Source organism: Phascolarctos cinereus, unplaced genomic scaffold, assembly GCF_003287225.1.
Source record: "Phascolarctos cinereus isolate Bilbo 61053 unplaced genomic scaffold, phaCin_HiC Scaffold_9;HRSCAF=440, whole genome shotgun sequence".
In the NCBI taxonomy this organism is placed as follows: domain Eukaryota; kingdom Metazoa; phylum Chordata; class Mammalia; order Diprotodontia; family Phascolarctidae; genus Phascolarctos; species Phascolarctos cinereus.
In genome coordinates this window covers 67,918,648-67,938,960 of record NW_027556402.1, presented here as the reverse complement: position 1 = coordinate 67,938,960, position 20,313 = coordinate 67,918,648, and the positions used below count along the sequence as shown (strand labels likewise).

The window sequence follows — 20,313 nt, the reverse complement described above, 5'->3', positions numbered from 1 at the left end:
CTTCAAAGCAGCTGTCAGTTCTTTAAAGCATTGGTTTAGTATTTAAGTGATATCATCTGGTTTTGATTTTTTTTTCAATTGACTGAAATGTGTTCACATTGCCTAAGATCCCAGGATTTCGCCCCTCAAGTAAGATTTAGGGCTAAGGAGAGCCATTGTCTCTTCCTTCTTTCACTGACTCTGGTTGCCAGAACTACTTCAAGCCACAGAAAGGATGTTTTCTTTACCTGCTTTATTGTTATCTTCTGCTGGCAATCCGAGAGAGAAGAACTGCATTTGTACATGAGATAATAGAAATGACCTTTGTTTTCATTCTGCTGTGGGGTAGCTGTCATTCATTAGCACTTCTGTTCATAGTGAAGAGCATTGAGATGGTGGTAGGGTATTAAATCAGAAGACATGTGGTCTGTGGTCTCACAAGAATTTGGTGATCTGGGGGTGAGGGGTGGGAGGCAGGCTCTCTGTGACTGTTCTAATGGAGCAAAGGGAAAAGAGAGAAACGTTTGGCAAACATGACAGGGCATAAAGGAGAAAGTCAGCTTCCCAGCGATGTTGTCAACAGCCTGAACTATGTCGATGAAAAGTTTTGGGAGCTACATAGTCTCTCTGGTGATTTTATGAGAAGAAGAAATGTGGATAACTTCATAAAGAGAGAATGTGACCACCCTGTTGGTGGGTGGACATTCTGTTGGTGAAACAAATTATGTAAGATCATCCACTTATGAAATATACTCAGACTTCTTGTAGTCGTATTACTAAGAGTTACAGATGGGATGAATTCCCCAATATAGATATTTAAATCTTGGGAAATAATTTTGAAGGGAAACAGCAGATAATGCCTCATATTAGCCATATTGGTAGGCTGGTTTTTATTATATCCACCGGATGAACTTAGTGTACATTTTGATTATTGGGTGCATTTTGTGTTTAAATTTCTTATTTAAAATTTTATTTTTCTGATTTAGAACTGCCTATTTCATTTGTTAGGAATTAGGTAAAAATGCTTTTCATCAGAGAGCTATCAGTGACGGTCCTATGGGACAAAGGCAATTCTTTTTCTCTCATGAGTGATCAAATTCTTTTGCTGAGATTCTTATTAAATATTTTTGCCATTCCGCACATGTGATACTTTATCTCACCTCCATGACATTGAACAGGCTGTTCCCTGTACCCAGAGTACAGTCCTTCCCCACCTACCTCCTACAATTGCTGCTTTCCTGACTTTAGAGTTCAGCTTAAACACCACCTTCTATAGGAGGCCTTTCCTGATTGAAATTAGTTCATTCATGAGAACGAAACCTGTCACAGTAGCCTCCCCAATTTATGCTCAGTCAACTTTATTTTGAATTAGAATTTAGTTCATTTCATTCCAGTCATATACATGAGCTAGCTATATTGATGAGTAAAAATAGTTTTTGAAATCCTGTAAATGAATGTGCTAAAGTTGGGGGGGGGTGATTTGAGTCAGGCTCGTTGTGGGGAGTGACAATTTCCTTTTCTGTTTAGATAGCCTAGATTAAACTGAGCTATCATTAAAGTAATTTTTTGTTCATGCAGTTTTTGTAAAATTAATCCTGAGTTACTTGTAAATAGAATCATAGTCAGAACCTTTTAAGACCTTAAAGTAATTAGTTATTATCTAATCCAATCCACTCATTTTCCAGATAAGTAAATAGGCCTAGAGAAATTAAACACCTTGCTCAGGTCCACACAGCTCATTAGTGACAGCAGAGCAAAGTCGTACTAGAAAGAATCATCATGTCTTTTCATTCCAACACCTATTCTGCCATGAGTTCAAGTATGACCTAAGACACTTACTAGCTCTGTGACTCTGGGCAAGTCACATCCCTTAACCTCTGTCTAAACAGGGAAGATAATAGCACCTACCTCCCTGGGTTGTTGCAAGGGTAAAATGAGGTGATATTTGCCAAGAACTTTGAAAACCTTCAAGTACTGTAGAAATGATCATAATTATAATGATAGCTGTTATCATTTTTATTGTTATACAGAACTTAATTCTTTATCATCTTGAGTGACCATCACTTCACACCCAGCCTGTCCAAAACAAAACTCATCTCTTCTAAACCTTTCTCAGTCCAAGCTTCCCTATTTCTGTTTTTATTTTATTTTTAATTTGTAGAATAAAACAAGCATTTCCATAACATAATAAAAAAGACAATTGCACATGAAACTGCAAATCTACTATGTACAGCTTGCTTTTTATTTTAAATATATAATAAAGTTATCATGTAAATTTCTTTTTTTCTCTCCTCCCCCACCACAGAGATGGCTACTATTAGACAGAAATAGGTATATATGTAAAATTATTCTATACATACTGGATGCAGATATTTCTTCCTATATCCTTTAAAATTAATTTGGGTATTAATAATAGTCAAAATGACTTATTTGCTCAAAGCCGTTCTTAAGACAATATTACTGTCATGATATATAATATCCTCTTGGTTCTGCTCATTTCTATTTTCTATTTCATTTTGTTGATGACATCGCCGTCCTTCTAGTTTCCAGGGTTTGAAATTTGGGCATTTTCTGTGATTTCCCTTGTCTTCTTTGCTATATCCAATTAGTTGCAAAGTCCTATTGACTCTACTGCCACATCTCCTTTTCTATCACTCCCATCTTCACCTCTACCTCTGCCTCTCATCATCTTTTCCTTGGACTGTGTTAACAGCCTCCCAACTAGTCTCCCTTTTCGCCTCCAATCTTTCATTTAGCTGCCAGAATAATATTAATGTACAGGTCTGACCATGTCACTTAGTGGTTCAGATTTTTCAGTTGGCTCTCTGTTGTTCTTAGAATAAAGATAAACTTTTTAGCCTGGCATCTGGGACCCTCTCCAGGTCTCCAGCCTTGATTCCCATCATTCTCCTTCTTACTCCTTGTTCTGGCTAAATCGGATTATTCCCTGACTTGTTCTGGCATCACCTGCCCCTGTGCTTCTTTCAGGCACTCCTCCATGCTTGCAATATGTTTCTTCCTCATCTTTGCTTTCTAAAACCTTCCTCTTATGTCAAGGCTCATCTCAATGGCCGCTTTCTCCATGAATCCTTCCCAGACCCTACTAGCTCAAAGGGTTCTCTCTTTTCTCCCATATCCCTAGGGTTCTATGTTTGGATTGTCCTGCCCCCCCTACCATAATCACAATCTTTTTTTTTTTAATACTTAGCTACATAGCTATTGCATATTTCACCCCAATCCCTGCCCCCAGCCTTTTTCATCTTTGTATCTCCAGTGACTTACACAGTTATATGCCTATAATAAAGACTTAAGGGAGGTTTGTTGACTTTCATTCACTTCAATTTAAATCTAACCTATCTAAATATCTTGTAAATTGTTTTGATGCATTGATCCGAAAGGTGATGCCATGACTTGCAAGTGAATTGGATTGAAGTGAGGGAGGGCTAAGTCATCAGCCTCACTTTTTCCTCTAGAGCCTTCTGCGTCCAGTGGCCAGATAGAGATCAGGACCACTGGAGAAGGTCCCCATGGATTTGGATATTTTAGTATTGGATAGAGCGCAGGTTCTGGAGTCAAGAAGACTTGAATTTAAATCCAGCCTCAGACACTTACTAGCTGTGTTACCCTAAGCCTCAGTTTCCTCAGCTTTAAAATAGTAGACAATAATAGGACCTCTCTTATAGTAGTGTTGTGAGAATCAACTGAGATCATATTTGTAAAGTGTTCAAGTGCAGTGTATGGCACATAGTAAGTGCTTAATAAATGCTTCTTTCATTCTGTTCTGTTTATAGAAGAAATAATTCTCACTGGCTTTCCTGTTTTGATTTATTTCAGGTTAACCAAGCCTCTCTCATTTGCGGATTGTGTTGGAGATGAGCTGCCTTGGGGATGGGAAGCAGCATTTGACCACCAGATTGGAGTCTACTACATTGACCACATCAACAGTAAGTTTCTCATTTCTTTTAAAATGCCTACACCAGATATTTGCTGTTCAAGATGTATTTGCTTGTGTTGTCTCAATTTAATTGTCTACAAGGTGCGTTTTCTCTGGGCTTCACATTTTAAAAATGGGAGAGAAGTTTCTCAATTAGAGACAACAACAAAAATAGTAAAAACCATGTCCAACTTGAGAATAATAACTCAGTGAGAAAGTGGATTCACTAAGGACAGAGTTCTCCATTACTCTGGTGTTAATTTTGCTGGTATATAGGGACATGCCTTGTTCTGGCCATCTTTGGTCTCTCAAGACTCTGGGGAATGGGAGTAAGTGACCGTCTTCTGCTCATGAAGATTTAATCTGCCTGTCTCATAGAAGTTTAAAGCACTCTGAATCCTTCCTGTTACTGCTCTGTGGGGACTGAAAGTGCTTTGCTTGTGAGGGGCAAAGGAGACATGCTGCCTTTCTTCCCCCACACCGTCATGGCAGATAGAGTTGGACAGCCATTGTCATAAATGTGGTGATAGCTGCCTATGAGAGAAAGCCATGTTCTCCCCTTGCCTCTTTGCAGCTACTCTTTCAGTTCCCCCTGGGGGTTGGGAGGGATTTCCCTCTCAGTCTCCTTTTGCTGATTTCCCTTTAGCTTATGTAGCAGATAAACTTTCTGGAAACATTTCATTAATGCAAGTGTTGTGGGAATATAATCGAATATATTTCATACTTCAAACAATTCTCTTCAGCAAATTCTTGTTGTAAGTCATTATATAATGTGAATACTGTGTGATATCTTTAAGTTGTAAGTACATCAGAAGTACTAAAGTAGGCACACTCATTGTATCAGTGAAACCCAGTGGAAATCAAATATTCACATATTTGGAAGCCAGCTTTTATGCGTGGAGATGGCTGTTTATATAAATAACAATTATCATAAATGGTACCTTTTATCTCTTTTTACTCTGCTCAGAAGAAATTTTGTTCATTTTTTGTGTTCTCTGTTTTTTAAATATAAATTAATATATTTTTAGTTTTCAATATTTACTTCCACAAGATTTTGAGTTCCAAATTTTCACCCTATCTCACCCCTCCCCCCACCCCAAGATGGCATGCATTCTGTATATCTCTTCCCCTAGTCTGTCCTCTCTTCTATCTCTTCCCCTTTCTCTTATCCCCTTCCCCTTCTATTTTCCTGTAGGGCAGGATAGATTTCTGTACCCCATTTCCTTTATTTCTTATTTCTCAGTAGCATGTGAAAACATTTTTTTTAAACATATGTTTTTAAAACTTTAGGTTTCAAATTTTTTCTCTTCCTCCCTCCCCACCCACCCTCATTGAAAAGGCAAGCAACTCAATATAGGTTATACATGTGCAGTTATGCAAAACACTTCCTTAGTAGACATGTTGTGAAAAACTAACTCTATTTCCCTTAATCCTATCCTGCCCTCCCATTTATTCTATTCTTTCTTTTGACCCTGTCCCTCCTCAGAAGTATTTGCTTCTGATTACTCCCTTTCCCAATCTGCCCTCTTCTCTATCATCCCCCTGCTCTCTTGTCCCCTTCTCCCCCTATTTTCCTGTAGGGTAAGACAGATTTCCATACCCAATTGAATGTGTATGTTATTCCCTCCTTAAGCCAAATCCTATGAGAATAAGATTCACTCATTCCCTCTCACCTTCCCCCATTTCCCCTCCACTGTAAGAGACTTTTTTTTGTGAGATAATTTACCCCATTCTACCTTTCCCTTTCTTCTTCTCCGAACATAATCCTCTCTCATCCCTTAATTTTATTGTCCAGATATGACCCCTTAATCTTCAACTCACCCTGTGCCCTCTATCTATATATCTATACATACATACAATTTTTTTCCTCCAACTACCCTAATACTGACAAAGGTCTCGTGAGTTATAAATATCATCTTTCCACGCAGGAATGTAAACAGTTCAATCTTAATAAGTCTCTTATGATTTCTCTTTCCTGTTTACCTCTTCATGTTCCACTTGAGTCCTGTATTTGAAAGTCAAATTTTCTATTCAGCTCTGGTCTTTTCATCAAGAATGCTTGAAAGTCCCCTATTTCACTGAATGACCGTTTTTCCCCCTGAAGGATTATACTCAGTTTTGCTGGATAGGTGATTCTAGGTTGTAATCCTATCTCCTTTGCCCTCCAGAATATTATATTCCATGCCCTGTGGTCCTTTAATGTAGAAGCTGCTAAATCTTGTGTTATCCTGATTGTGTTTCCACAGTACTTGAATTGTTTCTTTCTGGCAGCTTGTAATATTTTCTCCTTGACCTGGGAACTCTGGAATTTGGCTATAATATTCCTAGGAGTTTTCCTTTGGGGATCTCTTTCAGGAGGAGATCTGTGGATTCTTTCAATTTCTATTTTGCCCTCTGGTTCTAATATCAGGGCAGTTTTCCTTGATAATTTCTTGAAAGATGATGTCTAGGCTCTTTTTTGATCATGGCTTTCAGATAGTCCAATAATTTTTAAATTCTCTCTCCTGGATCTATTTTCCAGGTCAGTTGTTTTTCCAATGAGATATTTCACATTGTTTCTAATTTTTCATTCTTTTGGATTTGTTTTACAGTGTCTTGATTTCTCATAAAGTCACTAGCTTCCAATTGCTCTATTCTAATTTTTAAGGAAGTATTTTCTTCAGTAATCTTTTGGACTTCCTTTTCCATTTGGCAATTTTGCTTTTTAGGGCATTCTTGTCCTCATTGGCTTTTTGGACCTCTTTTGCCATTTGGGTTAGGCTATTTTTTAAGGTGTTATTTTCTTCAGTATTTTTTTGGGTCTCCTTTAGCAAGCTGTTGACTTGTTTTTCTTGATTTTCTTGCATCACTCTCATTTCTCTTCCCAGTTTTTCCTCTACTTCCCTTACTTGCTTCTCAAATCCCTTTTGAGCTCTTCCAAAGCCTGGGAGTGATTCATATTTTTCTTGGAGGCTTTGGATGTAGGAGCTTTGACTTTGTTATCTTCTTCTGGTTGTATATTTTGATCTTTTTTGTCACCAAAGTAAGATAATACAGTTTGACTCCTTTTGTGCTGCTTGCTCATGATCCCGGCCAATTACTTGAGTTTTAAAGCTCTTAAGTTAAGAGTCTGCTTCCAATGTGGAGAATGTACTGTTCTAAGCTTCAGGGGTCTGTACAGCTGATTTCAGAGATATTTGTAGGGACCTGAAATTTTCAGTTCTTCCAAGGTGGTATGATAAGGGGTGGGATGTTTACTCCTTTCCTGGTCTGTGACCACAAGTACTCCTTTCGTCCTGTAACTGTGAGGAGGGGTTCCTTTCCACAGCCACTACAAGCTCCACCATGCCAGCACTCCTCCTTATGGCAGAACTGCCACTGAGAACTGTGACCCAGATCCAAGCACGGGCAAAGCAAGAGATTCCTGCCTCAGCACTGGCAAAGAGACCCCTGCAATCCCTCTGTGATTAGCCACTGGCTTCCCCCTCAGTCTATGGGCCAGAAGCTCAAGAAGCAGCTGCCCCCCCCCCGGCCATGCTCTTGGGGAATGGAACTGAGACCCTGTGTTCCTCTCTCAGCATCGCAGAAACAGACTTTCCCCCCTGACCTTCTAAGTTGTCTTTGGCATTCGTGGATTGAGGAGTCTAGAAACTGCTACAGCTACCTGAGATTCAGTCCTCTGAGGCCTACTCCACGTTCGCTGGGGCCTGTGTGCCCACGCCACACTGTGTTCCTCTCTGACACCAGCGCGATATACCTTTCTTATCAATCATCCAGGTTGTTTTGGGCTGGAAATTTGTTTCACTCTGTCTTTTTGTGGGTTCTGCTGCTTTAGAATTTTTTTAGAGCCATTTTTTTATAAGTATTTGGAGGGGTTTGGGGGAGATCTCAAGCAAGTCACTGCTTTCACGCCACCATCTTGGCTCCACCCCTTTTGTTCACTTTTTAAGAAATTCTTTCTCTACCTGAAAGGTTTTTTAAATTTAAGAGCTTAAAGCCAGAAAAATCCAAAAGCTGGTGAGTTTTAGACTCAGTTGTTTTAGCTCTATTCTCATTTGTTTTTAGCTCCTGATTGTTACCAAAGGAGGCACATCAAAATCTTATGGTGGAAGGGACTAATTGGTTTAAAAAAAATGTGGTCTCTGCTTCTTTAGTTGATAAGACCTTTGATTTCTTCTGTGTAGGGGATTCCTGTGATGTAGTGGAATGATCACTAGATTTAGAATTAGAGCATTTGATTAGAATTCTAGCTTTGATGATTACTCCCCATGTGATCTCATGTAAGTCATTGTTAAATGACTTGGCCTCTCTTGGCCTCATTGTCTTCATCTGCAAAATAAGGGAGTTGAACTATACGTTCCCTACCATTGCTTTCATCTCTAAATCCTATGGCGCTTCTGTGGAGGCAACTTGAAACCCATCTATGCCTCAGCAGACTGTATTATGTGAGTGTGCTTGTGGTCAGAGCAGTTCATTACCTGATACCTAGACTTTTGCTGATGAGAACCCATCCTTAATTCAGCGAGGCTGGTCCTCGGATGGAAGGTACGAGGTCTTTTTTTTTCCCCTTGTCCTCAAACACTTTCCAGTTGGGTTAAGACCCGACATTTTGGTTTGCTGGGAGGGTCTTTGAGAACCCAGTAAAACCATACTTTGGGGCCATCTCAGATAATTATGATAAACTGAAGTCTCTTGAAGCAGTCATCAAAGGAGGGTAACGCGCAGATGCAGCTGTAAAATTACATCTGCAACTAAAACATTTTCTATGTGTGTTGTTGTAGTGACAGTAAAAGGTTTTACTCTCATAGCCCCCTGCAGTCCTCATCATCTTTGGCGTTCTGAAGCTGCCCAGCCATCACTGCTGACCAGATACTTCACTTTTATAATCTCTCTTCCCTAATTTTTCTTCTTTTCTCTCTTCTTGCTCTGATTGTTCTGTCTCCGTCTCACTCACTCTGTCTTCTCAGGGGTCCTCTTCCCCCCTAAGTCAGGGTAATTCAAAGGCTCTTTCCCTTGGTGAGCCTCAGTAGTTGAACTTGGAGCCAGAGGAATCCTGGATTTGGATTCCAGCTCTGTGCCCTGGTACTTCTGTGACCTTGGAGGAGTCTCTTTTTGGATCCTAGTTTCCATCTGTACTAGAATGTTGGACGGGTGAATTCTAAGGTCACTTCCATCTCTGAAGTATGTGATTGGTCCTATGGCTTCTTCTACTGCCAAAATAATCTTCCTAGCACCTGGGTCTCATCTCATCAGTGCCCTCTTCCAAAACTTTCCGTGGTTCCCCATTCCCTTAGTCTGACATTCTAGGACAACCCTCTACCAGATGATGCTAGCCTGCCTTTCCACCCTGTTTCACATTGCCTACTTCACACTGCCTGCCTTCACACACTCTGCCATTCATACTAAGTTAATCCCCTGTTTTAGGTCTCCTCTCTAAGCACTTGCTCCTGATATGCTCTGGGTGCCTGAAATGGATACCTCCACTAACAGAGATCTGCACAACGTACAGCCCAGGGACTGCTTGCAGGCCACCAAAGGATTTCAGGCAGCCTACAAAAATTGTAGAAGATGTAAAAGAAAAGAAAGATATAATGAGTGCTTTGTCCATGTCCTACTTAGCCTACCTTCCGGTAGTCAGTACTATGCCTGTCGTGTAACTTGGCAGGTGGGTTGCTGCTGCGCACTCTCTCCTGTTTGTCACATGACCCACGGCAACCTACCATCCTTAGTCTGTCTCTAGTCTGAGAAGAGTGAGAGTCATATCTTTTTGCTGTGTTTTTGGTTGTTACTGGCATTGAACAGGGACGAAGTGAATGCAGCCGCACGCCAACACAGTTGACCCCGCTATGTGATGAACATTGCACAAGGGCTTCTTCCCCTCCCTCACTGCGCAGCCTCTCTCAAAGTTACATGAGTATCTGGTACTCTCTCCAAGGTTAGATACTCAGTTCAATATTTCTTTGTATGTGGGCAGTTGCTGTGGAGATTTTTTGGTTTTAACATTAAAGTTTTTGGGGTGACTTTGTAAAATGAGTGATAAAAAGAAATGGAAGATTGAATCAGAACATAGAATATTTAATCTAGAGTAGACAAATAGATACTTGTTTACTTACATGAGAAAAAAAAATTGTGCCTTGTTTGTCAAGAAGTAATAGCCATTCCAAAGGAATATAGTCTTCATCGCCATTTCGAGTCAAAACATCCTGACTTAAGCAAATTGGACACCAATGAACAACAAATTAAAGCATCCAAATTGTTGAAAAATCTCAGTGGGGAACAATGGTTTTTCAAGAAAGTAAACTCCAAAAATGAGGCAGCTGCTAAGGTAAGTTGTCAGATTTCTAAAGAAATCAATTTCAAACATGATTCTGGGGTACGATAAACAGATGGCTTGCAAGAAGTGTAACACGTCCTATTAATCAAATATAAACAGTAAGAAAACCTGAAAAATGTATTAAAACTAGTACCACTTAGCAAAGTAATATTTTTAACATTAATGTGATTTCATGATAAATAAAATTCTTAGGTAATAAGTATCATTAATTGATATTAATTGAAACTTTCCTTTTTAAAAATATGGTTTATTTGCAAAATAGTTTAATGATTAATTATACCTTTACTTGGAAAGTGAGCTGCTAAAAACCTATCTGCGTCCTGAAACTTTTAGTCTATTTTAATTTTGGCCTCTACCTACTGCCAAGTTGTTCAGGTCTGCTCTAACATCTTCCTCTTACAATCACTGCCTTACATAAAGCCTTAAGTCCAGTGTTACTCCGTTCCATGAGATGCCTGCTCATTCCTTTATTTCCCCATTCCCTATGTGTTTGACTTTTTCCTCTGTCCTCAGTATATCCTAGCTTATGCAGACAAGTGTCTTCTGTTCTCTGCTGGACTGTAAGTAAGTTCTTTCAGTGTATTGCTTTTCATCTTTGCATGCTTAGTGCCTTGTGTACTGTGTTTCACATAGTAGTTGCAGGTTTAGTTATAGTGAATTTTTCTTTCACTCACAATTGAATTGTTAGGCTCCCCCCCCCCCCTTTCAGGAATTAAATTCATTTCCACGTAAGTAAGTAGAAAACAATTCATTTGCAGTATTTTTGAAAATAATCACAAAGATATAAAACTTTCAGGGCTACCATTTTGCCTCAGTGCATTAATGACATCCTAGTGCCTTAATGGATTTGATGCACCCTAACGTGTCCAAATTACATGCAGCAAAGTAGATTACTCACTTAAAAGGACCTGGTTCATTATCTCATTAATCTTCAAGACATTCCTGTAAAGCAGTTTAGAGAGCAAATGGTATTATCCTATTTTAACAGCTGGTGTGTGCATATGCTATATCTGTGCATTACACAATTTCAGCAGTTTTCCTTTTTCTTTTTGTGAAGGATGAGGGATTGAAGAGTTTTGTTTATTAAAACTGTCTCATCTGGGTCAATACTTTAAAGTTTGACCTTGAAAACTATAGTTGCTTAAAACTATAGGTTTATGGAAGTTTTGTGGATTTTTTCTTATTTGGATCTTGAAATAAGTAGTGAAGGGTTTTCAAAGATTTTAACTTTTCTATTGGGACCTGGGAAATACTCACCTTGATAGGTAAGTCTCAAAGTTGGAATCTTTTAAACTTAATTCATATGCCTCAGTTTCTTCTGGTTGTATGTGTTGATCTTTGTCATCAAAGTAAGATTCTGTGGTCTGACTTTTTTGTGTGTGTGCAGTTTGCTCATTTTCCCAGCCAATTACTTGAGTTTTAAACTCTTTATTAAGGTAGGGGCCTGCTTCCAGTGTGGCGAATGTACTGTCCCAAGCTTTAGGGGTTTTGTGCAGCTGTTTTCAGAAATACTTCTAGGGACCTGTAAATTTTCAGTTCTTCCAAGGTGGCATGATCAAGGGTGAAGTGTTTCCTCCTTTCCTGGTCTGGGGTCTGGTCTATGAGTGATGACAAGCACTCTTTTCTGCCTTGGAACTGTGAGGAGGATTCTCTCTGCATTGCCGCTACAATGACCGTGCCAGCATTCCTCCTCAGCCCAGGACCGCTACCCAGAACTGCGACCCAGATCCAAGCACGGGCAAAGCAAGAGATTCTTGCTTCAGCACCAACAAACCACTTGATCCCCTCTCTGTGGGCCAAGAGCTCTGAGAGCAGGCACCACCCCAGATCTGTGCTGGGACTGGGGCTGGGACCGAGCTTCTCTCTCACCTTGGTCCAAAAACCTTTCCTACTGACCTTCTAAGTTGTCTTTGATGTTTGTGGGTTGAGAAGTCTGGAAATGGCCACGGCTGCCCGTGATTCAGTCCCCTGAAGCCTGCTCCAGGTTTGCTGAGGCCTGGCTTTGCCTGTGTGGCCCATGCTGAACTGCGCTCCTCTCCCAGCTCGACACAATAGACCTTTCCAGTCAACTATCCAGGTTGTCTTGTGCTGGAAATTTTTTCACTTTGTCTTTTTGTGGGTTCTGCTGCTCTAGAATTTGTCTAGAGCCATTGTTTAGAGGTATTTGGAAGGGTTTGGGGGAGAGCTCAAGCAAGTCACTGCTTTTACTCCACCATCTTGGCTCTGCCTCTGCCCCAGTTTCTTCATCTGCAAGCAGAACATAGATTAAAAGTAGAAGGGACCTTAAGGGTCTGGTCCAACCCACTCATTTTACAAATGAGGAAAGTGAGGCCTAGAGAAGTAAAGGACTTATCCAAGGTCCCATAAATAGTAAATAGTAGAACCAGTATTCACCACACTCAGGTCAGCCCATTGACTCTAAACCCAGTACTATGTCCACCTCAAGGAACTCTAAGATCCCTTCCAGTTCTGTATCGTGTAATGATAACAATTCTTATGTAGTGGTAGAAAGAGCTCAGCTCTCTACTTAGGGGTTTGTGAGTTTGAAGTTCGCCTCTGATGGGGAAGTCATTGGATGTTGTCTGAGCCTCTGTAAAATAGAGATGCACTTGGAGTATATCCCTTGGGGGTGTTTACCATGCATGGTGGTTGCAAAGATCAAATGAAGTAATATTTGTAAAACGTGTGAAAACAGAAAGGTCATCTTGTAAGCCTCGAGGTATTTTTTCCCCCTTTCCTCCCTTCCTTTTCTCTCCCTCTTTTTTCTTCCCTGTACCCTCCCTCCCTTCCTTTCTTTCTTCCATTCCATCCTCTATTTCTTCTTTCCCTTGGATCTTCTGAAGTAATTTATTTCATAGCTCTCTAAGTGGTTACCTTGTATGAATATGTAATCTTGCATGCAAAGTACCTTATCACGGCATTGGAAGCTATGATAGGGGGATGCAAACTGAGGCAAATCTGATGAAATTAGAGGGGTTACATTCTCTGATAGAGGAGTGAGCTCCCATGCTGATAAAATGACGTCATTGCAGTATTGAAGTGGGAAGTATCCTGTATTATAATTACCTTTGTATGTCTGATTTTATTAGACCCTCAATTCTCTGAGGACAGGGACTGTATCTCATGTAAACTGTGTATCTTCCCAGCACATAACCCTTTGTTCTGTGTGTGCACACACACTACATGCTTAAAAGGGGTCCCCTTAATTGAATGAATCGATAGACGGAATATCTTGTTTTATGAACCCCTTTTTAAAAAAAGTCCTTTTGCATTTTCAAATCAGTAAGTTACCTGGCTTGTGTATCTTTGTTATAGCTGTTACTAAGGCAGAATATATGTGATAAATTTTAGTTTTTTCTGGAGCAATGATTCTCAGTCCAGTTTTTGTGACTCCTCCATCCCCCAGGGTACCCTTAATTAGCCAAAGGGATGCCATGTGTTGTTCTGTTACTGTATTTCTGCCAGCTCTCAAGTTGTTTTTGAAGGAGAGATGGGCAGGATTTTGTTAAAATAGCATCAAAAAGACTGATAGGGCATTTGAAATTTTAATAAATGTAGGAATCACTATTTTAGAAGAGAAATTTGAGACTCCCAGGCTCTATTTTTTCTTTCCATTGGTAAAGAGAAGCAACCAGCAGAGCTATTTCAATACCGATTCACTTTATGGCCATGAGCATTGTGCAACTGGCAAAATATAAAATTGGGGTTTCAATGTTAAATTTAAAACGTGATGAAATACTCTTATTTCAGGCTGGCTTCAAGTTCCTTTTTGGGATGACTCTTTCTCCTCCCCCGTTGACTTCTTAAGGGAGAAAGGCAAGGTGGGGGCTGGGGATGGGGGAGGAGTAGATAACGTCCTATGAGAGTTAGGCCTATGTAAACACCTAGTAGAATCCTGAAAGGATTGAAAAGTACTGCATTTAAGAAGACCAAATTATAATTAAATGTTTCTTAGTTGATAGAACATATGCATTGATCCTCTTGACTACATTATTTAAACATGGCCTTTCAGAGTCTGTAAATTGAACATTAGACAGTGCTGGCATCTTTCCAATATATACATAAAGCTCATGTGAGGTCAAGTTTCAGAAGTAATAGAAAACAAAGAGAGTGTGTGTTGAATACTGGTGACTCAGTTCTCAAGGATAATTCTGCAGCACAATTTTCAAAACACAAAGACTTGTAGTTATAGTATTTAGAATGTCACTTGAGTACTGTTAACTTTCTTTGAGGTTAGCTGAAATACCAATTTTACTTATTTCCTTCCTTATTTTAAGAAGAAAAGCAAAGACATATTTTCCATTATAACTTAAGATAACAATTTAGAGCAGGTAGGCAGAACCTTAGAAATTAGCTAATCCCACCTTCCTCTTTTTGTAGAAGAGGAAAATGTGGCCAGCTGCTTCATAGTCACTCTCATGCCTCAATCTGAGAGTTGTCTGTGAAGAGATGATCATGGAAGCCATGTTATCTGATAAGTTGAGAATAAGGGTCCAGGACAAAACTTTGTGTTACACCCACAGTTAGGGAGTGTAGTATGGGAAATGGTCCAGTAAAAGAGACTGAGAAAGATCCGTCAAGATGGAAAAGAAATGGGAGGAGAAATGTTCAGTAGGAGAAGGTGGTCAGCAGTGTCAAATACAACAGAGAGGTCAAGAAGGTTGAGGGTTGGGAAGAGGCCATCAAATTTAGCAATTAAGAGATCATTGATAACTTTGGAGATAGCAGTTTTGGTGAATGATGGGGTCTGAACACAGGCTGCATTGGTTAGACGAGTGAGAGGGAGAGGAAGTAGAGACTATAAGTATTCATATTTTTTTCCCCTAGCAGTTGGGCTTAAAAAAGGAAGATAAAATGGAGGATGATTGAATGAGGGGATACCAGGGTCAAGTGAGGGATTTTTACCTATTGGGGAGAACTAGGCATCTTTTAGGTAATGGGGAAGTTGCTGATAGATTGGTAGAGCGTGAAGTTTAGAAAGAGAGATGGGAATAATTGTGGGGGCAGTTTATCAAAGTAGGCAGGAAAGGATAAGAACCTGGGGCTGTTTTGAGGAATTGGCCTTGACAAGGGCCATCTCTTCATCAGAGATTGGAAGAAGGATGAGAGAATAGAGGGTTTTGAGATGAAGAGATTTTCTCCATAATTAATCAATAATTTTTTCTGGAAAGCAAGGCATGGGATGAGATCTTCTGGGAACATATATGATATTGTGGGAAGCTTGAGGAGAGAAAACAAGGTTTGGAATGGCTGTTCTGGTGGGAAGTGTGATAGAGAATCAAGTGGAGAGAAATAAAAGAATTTGCTTTGTGGCAGTGTCAGCCCAGTTAAGAATTAGATAATGTAGATTTGTTGTGAACTCATTTAGGATGGTATGTCTGAAGTTGGACATGATTTGAGTAGCAATGGGCCAGGGGCATGGAATTAGACAGTAAAGAGCGGTGTAAAGTGCTTATTGTTCAATCATGTCTCACTCTTCATGACCCCATCTGGGGCTTTCTTGGCAAAGATACTAGAGTGGCTTGCCATTTCCTTCTCCAGCTTATTTTACAGATGAGGAAACTGAGGCAAACAGGGTCAAATGACTTGCCCAGGGTCAAGTAAGTTTCTGAGGCCAGATTTGAACTCAGGAAGTTGAGTCTTCGTGACTCCAAGCCTGGCACTCTATCCACTGCCCCACCTAGCTATCTTGAAGTGCTAGGTCTGGTTAAGTATAGCATCAAGTTGGGGAATGGAAGAAAGTAAAGCTAGAAGAGGATAATGCCTTGGAGAGTTCTAAGGTTTGGAGGGCATTGGATGATGAATATGAAGAATAAATTTAAGAGGTATGAGTCACAGGGAGAGATGAAGTGATAAAAGGTTATGGTCAGAAAAAATTTCAGAATTATGGAAGTAGAATACTTATAGGGCATGGGGGAAGATCAAGGTATCCCTATGTGTGGCACTGTGGTGGAGGGAAGGAGTAGGTTATAGAAATTGAAGATTTACAGGGAATATAATGAAAAGGTAAATTAGTCCAAACAAGGTCATTTTTTAAACCCATATTGGTGATATCCATCCTTCCCAACAGGGAGAAAAATAGCCAAGCTTGAGATTAGTTCTAAACTAGTATGCATTTCACCAACCTAATGTTGTCTTCCATGGCAAGCTCTAATAATTCATTCCTGTATTTAAATTCCACATTCATAAGAACTCTTGGAACAGTGAATTCCCATGAGACCTGTCATGTTTGTGCATTATGCAATGTATTACTACTCCTGTAGCATAGACAACATTCAAATCATTTTGCCTTGTAAGTGATCTCCTCGAGCCACCACATCTTAATAAAAAAAAAATCCCACCTTCGTAATAATATACTTTCTTTGAGTATTTACCATTAATAAATAGTTTTCATAGATCTGTTCAGCAAATACATACATTCAATGGAGATGAAGTACAACATCATTTTAGGAAACCTCTCTCTCTCTCTCTCTCTCTCTCTCTCTCTCTCTCTCTCTCTCTCTCTTTCTTTTCCTTCCTTCCCTCCTTCCTTCCTTCCTTCCTTCCTTCCTTCCTTCCTTCCTTCCTTCCTTCCTTCCTTCCTTTCTCTTTCTTTCTTTCTTTCTTTCTTTCTTTCTTTCTTTCTTTCTTTCTTTCTTTCTTTCTTTCTTTCTTTCTTTCTTTCTTTCTTTCTTTCTTCCTATTTAATCTTTTTAAAATTTATTTTAAAAAATTAATTAATTTTTATTTTCAACATTCACTTGTGTAAGATTTTGGATTCTAACTTTTCTCCCCTTCCCAACCTTCCCCCCTCCCCAAGATGGCATGCAATCTGATATAGGCTGTACATATACATTCATATTTAGCATATTTTCACATTAGTCATGTTGTAAAGAAGAATTAGGACCAATGGGAGGAACTACAAAAAAGAAGAGAAAAAAAAAGAGAGAGAAAATAGTATGCTTCAATCTGCATTCAGGATCCATAGTTCTTTTTCTGTATGTGGATAGCATTTTCCATCATGAGTCTTTTGGAGTTGTCTTAGATCCTTGCATTGCTAAGAAGAGATGAGTCTATCAAAATTAGTCATTGAACAATGTTGCAGTTAGCTGTGTTTTCCTGGTTCTGCTCACTTCACTTAACATCAGTTGATGTAAATCTTTTCCAGGTTTTTCTGAAGTCCGCTTGCTCATCATTTCATATAGCACAATAGTATTCCAGTACATTCATATACCACAACTTGTTCAGCTATTCCCCAGCTGGTGGGCATCCCCTCAATTTCCAATTCTTTGCCACCACAAAAAGAGCTGCTATAAATATTCTTGTATGTGTGGGTCCTTTTTCCATTTTTATGATCTCTTTGGGATATAGCCCTAGAAGTGCTGTTGCTGGGTCAAAGGGTGTGCACAGTTTTATAGCCCTTTGGCCATAGTTTAGGAAGCCTTTTTCAAAGGTACCTTTGAGAGCCCTCTTTGGTGATTCATGTTTGAATTGTGCAAAATATTTCATAAAATGTAAACGTTCCTTATAGCACATGGTATTCAAGAGTCTAAGGAGTATTTCTGCTGATGTACCCCAAATCCTCAAAGAGAGTAACTTTTGTAACATAGTTGTGGTTAGAACCTAGCCTGAAATAAATAATTTGTCTTTTGTAACTTCGGATATGAGTTGAAATTGACTTTAATAAATTAAGTGGTTTAGTAACTAAGTTATGACTATTTAGAATTGAAGCTATGTAACTATATTGTCTTGAAACCACAGATACTCCCTACTCAGCCGCAGAATTGTCTACACTACAAGATCATCCACGGGGATGCTATCTGCAAAGGCTCATTGCTGTGCAGAGTAGCATCTCCTCATCTCTTGTCTTTAGCCTTCATTTTTGGACATTGAAGAACCATACTTATTCTACACCTTGGTAATTTTAAAAAATACTATGTGCATTGATTTTTATAAATAAATGAAAAAATAACAGTGGTAGGATGCTTACTGCTTTAAAGAAGATTCTCTTTTCTTTAATATGAGGGAATGTATAATAGGATTGACCAAGTTAAGAAGTCTGTCCCAGTGATACAATGGCTTGGGCTCTGGAAAACCACTCCTGTGTAATCTAGGCCTGAAAGAAAGATGAGCTTTCTAGCATAGTCAGTTTAGTGGTCAGCTTTGATCTACCTCTGCCTTGTGCCCTTTGAAGCCAGCCTGGGTCTGGCCTAAGATGAAGCATTAAGGCATGCCACATTCCCCAAGCCAGTTTGGCTTCCGAGGGTCTTCTGGACCAAGGACTCCCAGCCCCCACCCTCCACCCACTGGGACCATTCCAGACTCTCCCAAATTTACCCTGGTTTTGTTAAGTTGCTACTCTTGAAACAGACCTGTGGGGTAGGTCTGTGGTAAGACTGAAAAGCATGCATTTGGTTATCGTGGAGACACCCAGTCTTTAGAGAAAGCAAGGAGGCACAGTGAAATAATTGCTGGGCTTGGAGTCAGGAAAACCTGAGTTCAAATCCAGCCTTAGATACTTACTAGCTGTGTGACCTTAGGCAAGTCTCTAACCTCTGCCTGCCTTAATTTCTTCAGTTGTAAAATGGGGACAGTCGTAGCACCTGCTTCCCAGGGTTGTTATGAGGATCAAATGAGATTGGGATTGTAAAGCGCTCAGCACAGTTCTTGGAACAAAGGCATTTAATAAATACTTGCTTCCTTCCTTCCTTCCTGCTTTCCTTCCTTTCTTCCTTCCTTCCCTCCTTTCTTCTTTCCTTCCCTCCTTTCTTCCATTCTTCCCTCCTTCCTTCCTTCCCTCCTTCCTTCCCTCCTTTCTTCCATTCTTCCCTCCTTCCTTCCTTCCCTCCTTCCTTCCTTCCCTCCTTCCTTCCTTCCCTCCCTCCTTCCTTCCCTCCTTCCCTCCTTCCTTCCCTCCTTCCCTCCTTCCTTCCTTTCTCTCTTCCTCCCTTCTGCCCTCCTTCCCTCCATCACCAGGGGCTAGTATCTTCTCTGTACCTTGTGAGGAATGGAATGTGACAGGTCAGAGGATTATGAGTAGATAAAATACTAGAGTTCTTTATTAGAGTTATACAAACAATATTCATTTTTGAATGTAATTTTCCCATTGGATTCTTTAGGATAAGACTTGGCGAAAGGACAAGCTGTTAGTCTTCATTGTGAACATTGACCACCAACACTTAAACTGCCTCAAACAGATAAGAATAAAGTTAATAAAATACCAAGTAAAATGAAAGTTTCCTATAAATTATGATTTGTTGTTTATGTTATTTTAAACGTAAATGGCAAAAAGGTTATGCCATAATATATCCAGTAACAGTCAGTCCACAAGCATTTATTAATCCCCTGCTGTGTGCCAGGCATTGTGCTAAGTGGTAATATTACAAAGAAAGAGAAAAGACAGTCCCAGGCTTTGAGGAGGACGCAGTCCAGTGTAGGGAGTCTGGGGTAGGGTGTGTGTGTGTGTGTGTGTGTGTGTGTGTGTGTGTGTGAGGGGGGCGGAAGATGTGGGTGGTGGTGGTGGGGAGTGGCGCTTAGTGGGGAAGACAATGTGTAAACAATTAAGTACAAACAAGATGTTTACAGAATAAATGGGGCATCATCTCAGAGAAGACACCAAGATTAGGAAGGACTGGGCAGGGCTTCTTTCAGAATGTAGGAAGGGAATATTAGCATCTATGAATTGAGAGCTCTAGTAGACTGTGATATGGTGTGGATTTCTGGCATCATCAGCATTGTTTATTTACCTTTGCTTCATAACCTTAAGTTTTAAAATGTTGCTGTGCTTACTATGACTTTTTAGATTCTGTATATGTATGTGTGGGGGTGAGGTGGGTTATCTAGAAATATGGTTATCTAGAAATAAATAATTTGTAGTTGATTAAGTAGATTTTTGAGTGTTTGTCTAAGTGAGATGCTATCTTTGCTGCTTTTTTGGAAGAGGTTTAAAGGGCCATCCATGTCTCTTACTGTAGTACTTTAAGACCTAACCTCCTTTGGTAGAATACTGGTGAAGAATAGTCACCAACACAGTAGCAGGGTATATTTGCGTTTGCCATTGTTCAGACCAGTACTATATTTCTAGAAGCCAGGTTGGTTCAAAGAGCAG

The 20,313-nt window shown here is 39.8% G+C and overlaps 1 protein-coding gene across 4 annotated transcripts in view; it reads left to right on the top strand.

The window, feature by feature from the left end:
• WWC2 (WW and C2 domain containing 2) overlaps positions 1-20,313 on the top strand; it is a 250,000-nt gene that overhangs the window by 92,539 nt on the left and 137,148 nt on the right. For all 4 annotated transcript variants that reach the window (XM_021007608.2, XM_021007612.2, XM_021007613.2 and 1 more), the window contains exon 2: positions 3,814-3,923. In XM_021007608.2, the coding sequence (XP_020863267.1) occupies positions 3,814-3,923 (110 nt within the window). The remainder of the gene's footprint in view (positions 1-3,813; positions 3,924-20,313) is intronic.